Below are 12510 nucleotides of genomic sequence, written 5' to 3' on the forward strand. Positions count from 1 at the left end.
GGGCGCACAACAGATTTTTTTACTCAATTCTCATGCATGCTCAGAATACTGCAACAAAATGTCAGGAATTCAGGTTCGTAAGCAACTCGGACAGACATCTTCAACTTACTGAAACAGTGGCATTGTATGTATTTCATGAAGTGTATATGTTTACGGTCATACCTAATATAGCTTAAGCTAACAACGCCCATGCGGGTGACGTATTTACGGTTATATATGTTTATAGAATATTGCATGTTGAAATATCCTCTGTGGTATTCAATGATTGGCGGACAGCGGGGTAACTTGTATGTTGGTTTACTGAACACAGCATGGAAGTCTCTCCTACATACATCAACTGCACTGCAAAGTGTTTAATTCTACCTTGTACTTCGCTGAGCTTATGCCACCTAGGGGACATTCCTAACAAGACAGAGATACATTCGCCAACAACTAAGTTTCCCCCCTTAAGCTATGTGCTTCTTTTAGTGAAGAACAAATATTAACACAATATACGTATTGAGATAAATCAATTTCCTGCACAAAACTACAATAAACCACGTGTCATATGCTCTTATTTAACCATGACACTGAAAAAAAGTTAGACTGTCAATTATTTTTCTTTTAACAATCAATACCAGTAACATTTTTTTTTTTTAACAAATCATTTAACACTCAGTCCTTGAAATAAATTGGCTTGGACACTTCTCTGCGGCCTGAGGTTGTTAATGTACTGGCTTGCCTGGCGGTGGTTTGTCAGTCACTGATGGTTTTGCATTGTCGGGGAGCAGGTTTTGCAAAGTCCTGAATGTTTCCCTCTGGAACACAGCTGTTTCCCTCAGGAATGGGATGATCTGACGCCGCAAAAGCTGAGTTTCAGGGCTTTCTCGAACGTCAGCTCAGGGTCCGCCAACAATGTCTGCTGTATGTGATCGTCTTCAATGCCACACACAAGCCGGTCACGTAGCCTCTCTTTCAAATAAACACCGTAGTTGCAATGTTGAGCGAGTTGTCGTAGCGCTGCCACATACTCAGTCACGGTTTCATGTGCTGCTCTAGACCTCGAATTAAATCTAAATCTTCCGACTATCTCGTTAGGCTTCTCGTTATAATGTGACTGAAGCAGTGCCGCCAAGTCGTCATATGACTTATAACCAGGCTTGGCCGGGCTTAACAAGTTTCTTATTAAACTGTATGTCTGACTGCCTACAGAGCCTAACAAGATTGCCCGCTTCCTTGCTGCATCTGCAATCCCATTTGCAATGAAAAAATGGTCCAACTCTTCGACATATTCCTCCCAAGTTTGTGCGTTACTGTCAAAAGCAGTGACTGTTCCTATCATCGTAGTAGCCATTTCGACGTTTTTGTTAGCGCCCCTCTTCATCCGACATTAGCCGAGTCTCCACGTTCTAAAACTCACAAGTTGTTCGTCCTTTTTACAACTTCTTCCGTGCTCACCGGTTTCCACGTCGCCAGATGTAATTTCCGCTGTATTATTATAGGATGGGCGGACAGTGGGGTAACCTTTATGTTAGTTTACTGAACACTTGTTGGAGCATTACAGGAGAATGGCAATCACCTACCTACTACTAGGGCTTTTACTTTGAATTGTCACAGCCAGAGATTGCAACCGGAAGCGACCTTCTGTTGAGAAGGCAAAGTTTCGAAATGTGCTAAGCATTTCTGCCGTCTCTGGAGAAGCCTTCTTGGGCTGTCTCAAACGCGTCGGTCTGCTGCAAGTTCACCATGGAGATACCCATTGTAAATTTGGAGGGATACACGCTTGGAGAAGCCGACACTCCGCCCGAAAAACGACAGAAATTATGTTCAAGTCTGAAAAAAGCTTTCATAGAAGTTGGTTTTGTTTATTTGGAGAACACTGGAATAACACAGCACGAGGTAAGAACAGACTAACGCAAGTGCATAGAGTGTTTACACACTGTTCCCCGTGCTGTCAGTTGAAAACAGTTACACTTTTGAAACCGCGCTGGTCTCGTCAATGTTACTTCTCAACCTTTTCTGTAAACATTAAACAATCAGGCTTTTTTTGATACGTTGATATCATGCTACTTTTAATTTAATTTCAACTTAAAAATAGAGTAATAAAATAATAGATAGAATTCATTTAACAGTTATTGGTACATGTGCAAACGTTTTGGAAGCCTAAACTGAATCAGAACTAAACACTTATTTGACAGCTGTCACCAAGTTTTGCAGCCAACTGTAGCCATACAGAACTTCACAAATGTACTCCTATTATTATGTTTGCCGATTTTCTGTCAACGATTTCCGGTGTTGTACCCGATTCAGCACCCTCCGTGGCAGATGCACCCCCTCGCGGGAGCCCGTACCACTCGCTTGATCGGAAAGGAAAGCAGTTCGCTTAAACAAACGCAGGGAAAAATACTATACAACGATTTCATTATTTGTGAAAGAGATGGAAGAGAAGAACACAAGTGACTGCAGTCTTTCAAACTGTTCTAAAGAGTACAAACAACCGATGTTTTTCTTCCAAAAAACTCGGATAATAGCGAACGCAAAACTAGAATGCGTTTCGTGAACGAACTGCGAGAGTGTGCTTGCTCTGTTGCGGCCATGACAGAGAGAACAAGTGCCTATGAATTAATGTATTTACATCTACTCAATCAGTGTAGTGGGGCCTTCTTCCAATATATTTTAGCAAGCAACCAAGCTCAACCATTATATTTTGGCTCCACTGACGTTTAGACATATGAGGGTATCTTTGTTGTTCTGTTTTTGTTTGCTTGTTTGCTTGTTTATTGTGAAAGGGTCTAGTGTGTTACATTTGGTCATAATAGTTCCAGAGTTTCGTTATACTGACTTACTAAGCTAAGTGAATTGTTGAAATACTTATCTTGGTAAAAGGAAACATCTCTGCAACAATATTGGAATGAATGCGGTTACATAGCCAGCTTTACTTAAAGTTTATTGTAAGATAGGCCTATATGTTAGACTTAATGCAGTTAGAGTTAGACTGTAGGTCTAGTATCTAACGTAAGCAACACTTTTACTGTATAGCTAGAGAGCACGTGTATCACATTGGTTTATAGTCTGTCAAATAAGTTCTAGTTATTGGTGTTCGATGGCATAAAAAGTTAGTCTTCTCTTATAAGCCTAGTTAGTACATCTGATTAGAGCTAGCAACCATGAATTGCAGATTAAGGGGTCCCCTATCTCACTGTTCATTTTGGCAGCTATTTTAGTCACATTTAGTCATAGTTATCCTTCTTAGATTCAGTCTAGTTTTCGAAAACTGAGCACACTACAACAGCTACGCTGTGTCCAGGTACATCCTCAAACGTTTTTCAGTTAACCTAATGATTCAAGGTCTCTCATGAATCATTACTCCCAGGACACGGGTTAATGTTAACTCACGCTATCGGTCACGCTTAATCCTCTCCAACCACATTAGCAACAAAATAAACTGGTGAGCTAACAAGTTAACCATTCTTTCAGTATAAGCTACTTTTGCATAGCCCCGTACAGCTAGGATAGCTCACGTTACCGTAGTAGGAATACAAGCCTTAGCTCACTATATTCACACAACTAAATTCATGAATTACTTCACAGGTTTACTTCACACCTTGAATTAAGGAAAATGATCCCCCGTTACGGCTAGCGGAAACTGCCAGTGGATACTCCCGTTACGTAGTGTTAGTTAGCCTTTAGCCCCGTACTCAGATATTACAGCTGCTAGGATAGCACTGCTTAACACAGCTAGGATAGCTAACGTTACGGTAGTGGGAATACAAGTTTTTCAAGTTCGCACGTACCTATTTATGCGAGTGAAATACTCGCACTGTAGAGCCCTGGTATGGAAGGTGTCTCTTAATATTTCTAGTTATACAGTTGAATGGAGAGGAACAGAGAGAATAGGTTCCTTGGCACAGGTGCCAGTGAAGCACAGGTGCAAGCCAGTTTAATGAGCCTATTATGATGTCATAATGCCCCACAGTTCGGCCATGCAAGTCTATGGGGGAAAAAGGGGATGAGAAAAGAGGAATAAAAAAGGAGTGGCAAGGAGTACTGCCAAGAAAAGTCATAGCAGGTTGCACCGGATCGGGCCGGACGTTTCGGTGTTTGAACGGCGTCTGTACCTCGAACTGGCGAGGAGGAGTTAGCGTTACAAAAAACGGGGAGAATACAGAAAACTTGACAACAACAATACTGTGCTTCCCTTCGGGCAAGCACACTAATAACACCTTTTTGTTCTGTGGAAATATATATCACGACAGGCTATATATTTCCACAGAACAAAAAGGTGTTATTTTGCGTTCACTATTAAGAAAAACTAAGAAAAACATCGGTTGTTTGTACTCTTTAGAACGAGGGGGTGCATCTGACGCGGAGGGTGCTGAATCGGGTACAACACCGGGACACTGAAACACCGGGGTGCACGAAATTTGGTGGGCATGTACCCTTACTAGATTAGCGTGGAACCACTGATTTTCGTTTTGATCCGTTGCACCCCCGTCGGACTGGACCCCTTTTAAAGAGGGTGGGGCGATTCCGTTTTCTGTGAATAAGTCGAAAACCGTAGGGCTTAGGAGGACCACATTTTTTTTTCATGTTGGTCTTAAGAGGACACGTCAACCATTCCACTACCACTAATTTCATGTAGGCTATAGCGCCACCTAGTTACAAATGAAAAAGCAAAAAATGGAGTGTTGTAAAACATTTTAATTGTAAGTTGACAAGGTCAGAACTGCACGAAATCGGAGGTGTGGGATCATTATGACACCTTCTGACTGCACGTTAAGTTTCGTGGAATTTCGTAGAGTTTTTGTCCATGGATGGAGCAAAATGGCTCTTTAGCGCCCCCTAAAACATTGCAAAAAACCCTGCGTATTGGGGTTATTTTGGCGTAGCTTGACGGAATTCGGTATACGTCTTCATCATGCTTGGACGCACCAAAAAGTCTCTTGACGCCATGGTGGCAGGTCTACAGGAAGTCGGCCATTTTGAGTGGAAGATGCGTTTTGACGGCGTTTGCACACCTCGCATCTGATCGCACTCCTCTGACAGCTTTAATGGTAACGCCTTGAAATGTGGTCCGGCTACTCTTCAGCCATGGGCGACTAAAAGTTATATTGGATTTTCTCATAAGTCGGAAGGTGTGGGCGTGGCAGACCCTCAAACTTTGCCAACTTGTTAGTGCTTGCCACAAAACACAAAGTCTCTTATAACTCAATCGCATGTATGTCAAAGTGCTTGAAAACTTACCAAATTTGCCAGGGACATCAAGCCTGTAACCGTCCATCTTCGGTAGAGTTTTTGTCCATGGATGGAGCAAAATGGCTCTGTAGCGCCCCCTAGAACATTGCAAAAAAACAAAACACAAAGGCCCAATCTCGATTCTTCCCCTTGCCCCTTTTTCTTTGTCTTTGTCTTTGTCTTAACCCTAGCACTTGCAAGTGTAAGGGCCAAGGGCTGAAAACTTTCCCCCTATGAAATGAGACGCCACTTGGTTTCAGGTACGTCACTTGGCGTCCCTGGATAATACAGGATGGTACATGTAAAGCACAGGTCGATGTCTTCAAACAAGTGCTGTCATTCACAGATATCAAATGGAATTCACGGATAAGTTATCTGTAGACATGCGTGACTGTATGAGCTATGAAACTAGCGATTTAAAAAAAGTTTCAATTATGGTTGCAAATATGTATACGGCTGTATAGAGCACAAAACTAGACTGTCGTAATTGTTTTGTGGACGGTACATGTAAAGCACGGATCGATGTCTCCAAAGCAAGTGCTGTCATTCACAGATATCAAACGTAATTCGTGGATAATAAAGTTATCTGTACACATGCATGGAGTCAGGCTAGTCCTAGCAAGCTACCATATAATCCAATGAAATGGTGGCATACGCGCTAGCTGTAACCTAAAACTACTGTTTGAAAGCTTCAGTTAAGACCTACAATACTCTGCATCGTTCGTGTAGCACATTTCAGATCAAACCGAGTCATTATAAACATATAAAAAAGTTGTGTAGATAGCTTTATTCATGTAAAATATTCCTCACTTCAAGCATCCATGTTTTTTTGAAAATTCCCGAGCTGGTTTCGCTGTGTGCTCTGGGATAGCCCTTGGAGGAGCAAGTAAGGTCTCGGATTATCTTAACTCCAAGGCCCATATAGCCCTCAATCTTATCCCTTAATCTTGATCAAACTGGGTATTGAGACACCACTTACTCTCACATGAATGCGCAACTTCAAGGGTAAGGGGGAAGATAAGGGGCAAGGGGAAGAATTGAGATTGGGCCAAAGTCTCTTATAACTCTTGCGAACATTGTTTGGTCCAGAGAAAATGTCTTAGGGTGGGCGCTGGCCCGAACCCGTACATATGCCTGACTGATGCCACCTATAGCGCCACCTGTTGGTGGTTGGAAACCTCACTTTGTTTCCACATCTCTTAATGTGACCTGTTTTAACAAACTACATTGCAAAAGAAAAATATGCCAAAACAATCCACAAAAAAGTAGTACACAAAACATTACATTACCAAATCATCAAAATCTATCACAAATAATTCCTTTAGCCTAATACATAAAAATGAAACACAAACCATTTACACACACAAAACACATAAAAACACACAAACACACTGACAACCATCACTCATTCTGTGTTAAAACCTACTGAATAGTTCGGCGGTCATATTTTGTAACGCTTTGCGTTACGTCTAGTTTTTAGTTATGCTCATCCTTGCCGCTGTGCAACAACAGTATATTCCTTTTCTGTGTCATTTATTGAAGTGCTGAAAGGGTTTTATTCAAAGAATTATGGGTATCAGCGATATAGAGCATTGTCAGCATACTTCTTTTAGTTGTGTACTGAAGTAAAAGCACAAGTATACTTTGAATTGACCTGAGTGTATGTGGAACACTAGAAATTAACAACTTTAACTTGTTGAACAGCTGAGTGTCAGTAAACTCCGGGGTAAAAAATCCTCTTGACCGAAATTCAACAATTTAATGGCCTCTGTGTTTGGCCAGGCTTCAGTACATAAGTGGTAGATGGTTGGCAGTTTGTGACTGATAATCATTCTTTCTGCCAGGTGGATGAGGTGATGAAAATTTCTAAAGAATTCTTCGACCTTCCTGAGCAGATGAAACTTCCTTTCAGCAGGAGCAGTTACATCAAAAACCCCAATCATGGCTGGGTCTCCCTAGAAAGAGAGAAGTACGTTACCTAATAGCCTAATGTGACACACAATCCCAAAACACACATATGATGGAGTGATGGGATTAATGATGTATTTTTTGTGTGTCTTTGTACTTTTTTCATCAATTGCAATACAGATTAAATCCATCAAGACCTGGTGATTTGAAGGAAGCGTTCAACACCAGCTCACTATGTCCTGAAATAGTAATTTTCTTGCATCTACACTCATGTTGTAACACAAATAATTAAGCATCCAAATGTTACTTATCTGATATGCACATTGAAGATTCTAAAGGATCTAATCTATTTTACTGGGTTTCTGCCATTTTACATTTTCAGAAATGGCCATGTGAGGAAGTTCCTGGTTTCAGAGACAAACAAGTTTCCTTCTTCATGCACTGTAAAGAGCTTTCTCTCAGGATTCTCAGACTAATGGGTCTCAGTTTAGGCCTAGATGCTGATGTCTTTGTCAGTGCTCACAAACAAATTGGAAGTACGTAAGTAGTCCATAGATTTCATAATGTCTGTAGAAGGTTTTCTGTGTTACAAAAATGTAAGAAGGCTTTTTCAAAAAAAGGGTGAGGTCACCCAAAAATGATAAATTCGACTTAATTTTTATAATCAGCAAAAATACACAAAACACCTACATACTTTAAGAGACACAGTGGAACAGTGGAACTCAACCGTGGCCATATCTCACCGTTATCTGTAACTCTGTAACTGGATATCTCATTTGTTTCTGTTTTTTCAAATTTGTATGATCTACGCTTAAAAGATTTCTTTGCTGATAAACCACAGTTTTAGTCAGTAGTCAGCATTGACTCAACACAATTAGTATGTTAGCATGGATCTGAGTCCAAAGGCTGAGTGAGTTGAAGTCGTATTCTCAAGCCCATAAAACGGAGAATTGTTACCACCAGGAGTCTATTGGACCCTTCTTATCTTTAGCTCATGACCTGATAGGAAAGGCTGAGCTTACCTCTGAAATTGATCTAAAATCTTAACTTTAAATCAATTTAAATGACATCCTAATTGAAAACCTTGGGAATTATTTTCAAGAACACAGCAGATTGAGAGAGAGGTTTTACAGTGTGAAACTACATGGTGCAGTTATTTTTGATTGGTATAGGATGCGGCATCTTTGCCCATTCGTTAGGTGTGCCAGCGTATTTGGTCAGCACATGCAACTGGCTGATGAATTTCAACAATGTTTGCAAGAGCTGACAGTGTTACCGATTTGTGTATGTTTGTGTATGTGTATGTATGTTGTCAGACATTTGCACCGATAATCAATCCCAATCAATCATCAATACTGATGAGTCAACAAGGTAATGATCACACATTGTTAATCATTGTTAATCACACCTTAATGTGATCAGTTAGATCGTAAGGATTTGGATAGGTAAAGCAGAAATAAAATCCATAGCATTAGAAGATTGAAGGGAAAATACACATAAAATACAAATATATTCATTAAGCCACTACACATGTACTCCGGACAGTAAATATACTTCAGAAGGGAAGCTGAAGCCCTCTTGCCTTTGTTTGCAAATGCCTGCTGTAGTTAATATAATTTTTTAATATAACTGAAGCCTGTCTGTCATATGTGCTTAAACATCTTGTGTTGTCTCCCAGCTGATGAGAATGGCTCCACTCTGCGGACTCTCTACTACCCCCCAGTGGACAGTGAGCATGTAAAGGAGGGCCAGTTGCGCTGCGGGGAGCACTCTGATTATGGCAGCATCACACTGGTCTTCCAGAGCCCTGAAAGTGGATTACAGGTAACTGTACAGGCCATAAGACAATTGACTGTCTACCACGGTTGTCCAGCGCCGTGTCATATGAGATGAGAGACATTAAATAATAAAAGTATTTACAGTATTTACACGGTAAAACCCATTAGTCCCTCCTTAAAGGGCTCTTTGTCTTACATTTCATGCTCTGAGCCTCCAGGTGTACATATGTATCATTGGGTTATCAACGAGAGAGTTTGTGAAGTAATTTTTCCCCCAAAACATCTGTGCGATGGTATGTTGAAGGATAAGGTTGAAGATATAGCAGTGAATGTATTTTTCCTGTGATGTGTTCTTCTAAAGTAAATCAATTTAGTTCAGGAAAGAACCCTTTGGAGCTGTATCACATTAAGTTGTTTAGTTGTCATGTAGCTCTGAAATCCTGTCACATGCTTTGTATTCCAGGTTTTGTCCCGGTCAGGACAGTACATTTCAGCTCCATTCATCCCTGGAACAGTTCTTCTAAATATTGCAGATCTAATGCAGAGGTGGACCAGTGATGTTTTTACTTCTGCAGTAAGTTTAATTTTGCAGGACCTCATAGCCTCCTTGTGATGTTTCCCCACATACAGTAAAGATTGATGTTGTAGTTTTTCCTTCCTGTACAGTAAATAGTGGTTATAATTTCGTTTGACTACTCCTCCCTTTCCCTTGTTTTTTGTCCAGATCCATCGAGTACTCTTACCCCCTCCAGGGAATTCAAGCACACGCCAGTCCCTGGCCTATTTTGTGCAGCCTGATGATGAAGCCTTAATTACTTGCTGTGATGGCTCAAACAAGTCTCCTCCTGTCAAATCAGGGGATTATCTTAGGGAAAGATTTAAGGAAAGTTATGGGCGTTAGTCTCCGTCTATGGAAGCTTAGATTATAAAGTTGTTGGAACTCCTGAAATGGTAAAATACAGGCATAACAGTATTATTTTGAAATTAAATAGGACCAGGAATGCTCGCATATATGAAATGGGATCAAGACAGCTTTGTATTCTAGATTTGGACCATTAAGGGCACAGATACAGTAATCACACAATCAGTTACAATAGAGATATTATGTACAACTCATTTGATGAAGGTCTTTGAAAAACGTTTAGCTTAAGAGGTTATAACAGATTGTTTTGAAAACAATCATGCAAAATATGCACACAGGACCATAGGGAGCTTTTAAATCCCTAATTTTAAATTTAGTTATTTGTATTATCATAGGGATGTCCCTAGATTTATCTAGAATAATAGTCACAATATCATCACTGTTTTTAATAGTAATGTTGTTTTTGATATTGGATTTTGCCTTGTCTTTGCAATTAAACCAATAAATTCATGTCCCCTTCAATGTTTTTTTCAAAGCAACCTTAAGTATGTAAAAAGCCCAAGTGCCCTTGTTGGAAATGTCTACATACTGAATATAGCCACAAACGGTGATCATGGGGGTCAGAGCAGGCAGCGCGAAGTGAGCCAAAGGTTGTAATTCTGAAAAACAACAATGTTACTGGTGCAGGGCCCCTTATTGAAAGAATTGCACATAATTGGCATCATTTCACAGAATGATCTGGGCCTCGTTTCCCGATAACGACGTATCTTAACGGCCTACGTGGATTTTGGTGACATCGTAGACTCATCATAGCCGTAAGTGCGGCGTCGGGAAACCGCTCTGCAAGGATCCCTCTTACGACCGGTTTCAAGTCCTTTTTAGCGTTCGGGAAACTAGGCCCAGATGATTAAGCAAAATTTACTTTTAAGCATCTTTGAGAACTGTTATAAGCGCTATATAATTGTGATATATTATTATTATTATTATTAATAATAATAAGTTGATTAAGTTCCAATAAATTTGGACTTTAACAAGAGATTGAGCATATTGTCAATATATAATCCTAATCCCTTGAAAGATATTTTTCAGGAATGTCTGGAGAGGATTCACACAAACTTCAGTGCAATTTTCATGAACAGTCTAATATGAGTTTGAAAAAAGATAGGGTGTTATGAAAGAACCTTTGACCAAACCATGCAGGATCTTCAGGGGGAAATGTGTTGTGGCTTATTATAGTGGCCCATAACTCTCTTCTTCAATACATAGATTCCACTTTTAGGCATTAGGCTTGACGTTACCAGGAAGGTCGGTAGATGATTTACAGTTTTTTTGTTTAGTTTTTTTAGGCAGGCTGTAATGTGCAAAAATGGGTCCTTTAGATTCGAAAGTTGCCAAGGAAAGCGGAAGAAAGTGTTTTCTAATCCACTAGATTCTTGAGACATAAGCAAAACATAAATTTGCCAGTGTTCAGGGCGCATAGTCATTTTGCTTGCATGAGGCATCTTATCAGTGTTGTCAAAACTCGATGCATTTTCGACTTGAGATTTTTGCTGCCAATATAGGTGCAGAAGAACAAGCAGAATAAACACAAGAAGTTCACTTGGACCCCCTGATAATGGCAGCTGGAGGATGTAACATGGAGGGTGTATCAATGTAGTTAATATAAATGATCATTGCAGCCTTTGAACTCTGTACAAATTTGAGGTTGATGTAGCACTAACTTCCATCGTAAACAAATGTTGAAGTCAAACTAGATGAATCTTTTTTTATATTAGGCTGCATTCCAGCTACCTGCATGATCATATGATGGGATTTAATGGAGCGTACACCAAACAAAGTTATAGACTTAGTTTAGGCTACTTCGAGTTAAGTCAGTTGATCAAGTTAAGATGTATCTTATTAGTGTGCTTGCCCGAAGGGAAGCACAGTATTGTTCTTCATAAGTTTTCTTTCTTTATTCTCCCCGTTTTTCTTGCAGCTAACTACTCCTCGCCCGATTGAGATAGAGACGCCGTTCAAACACTGAAACGTCCGGCCCGATCCGGTGCAACCTGCTATGACTTTTCGTGGCGGTACTCCTTGCCACTCCTTTTTTATTCCTCTTTTTCCATCACCTTTTTTCTCCATAGACTTGCATGGCAGAACTCTGTGCCATTATGACATCATAATAGGGTCATTAAACTGGCTTGCACCTGTGCTTCACTGACACCTCTCACTGACACCTGCGCCAAGGCTCCTCTTCTCTCTCTGTCCCTCTCCATTCAACTGTATAACTAGGAATATTAAGAGACACCTTCCATACCAGGGCTCTACTCACTCATGCATACTCACTCATGCATACTCACTCGTGCATACTCACTCATGCATACTCACTCGTGCATACTCACTCATGCATACTCACTCGTGCATACTCACTCGTGCATACTCACTCATGTTTACTCACTCATGTTTACTCACTCATGTTTACTCACTCATGCATACTCACTCATGTTTACTCACTCATGCATACTCACTCATGTTTACTCACTCATGCATACTCACTCATGCATACTCACTCATGTTTACTCACTCGTGCATACTCACTCATGCATACTCACTCATGTTTACTCACTCGTGCATACTCACTCATGCATACTCACTCATGTTTACTCACTCGTGCATACTCACTCATGCATACTCACTCATGTTTACTCACTCATGCATACTCACTCATGCATACTCACTCATGTTTACTCACTCATGCATACT

The 12510-nt window shown here is 40.5% G+C and overlaps 1 protein-coding gene across 1 annotated transcript; it reads left to right on the forward strand.

Annotated features, from left to right (window-relative positions):
• Positions 1-1725: 1725 nt before the first annotated feature.
• On the forward strand, positions 1726-9974 carry LOC308368067 (uncharacterized protein; the record flags this gene model as incomplete). Its single annotated transcript, XM_080842120.1, has 7 exons — positions 1726-1878; positions 7059-7183; positions 7303-7369; positions 7505-7658; positions 8801-8946; positions 9364-9474; positions 9625-9974. 7 exons carry the CDS (start codon positions 1726-1728, stop codon positions 9799-9801), a joined length of 933 nt encoding a protein of 310 aa, XP_080698246.1. The 3' UTR covers positions 9802-9974.
• Between the last annotated feature and the right edge of the window lie 2536 nt (positions 9975-12510).

This window comes from Sprattus sprattus, assembly GCF_963457725.1.
Source record: "Sprattus sprattus genome assembly, chromosome: 7".
Classification (NCBI taxonomy): Eukaryota; Metazoa; Chordata; class Actinopteri; order Clupeiformes; family Clupeidae; genus Sprattus; species Sprattus sprattus.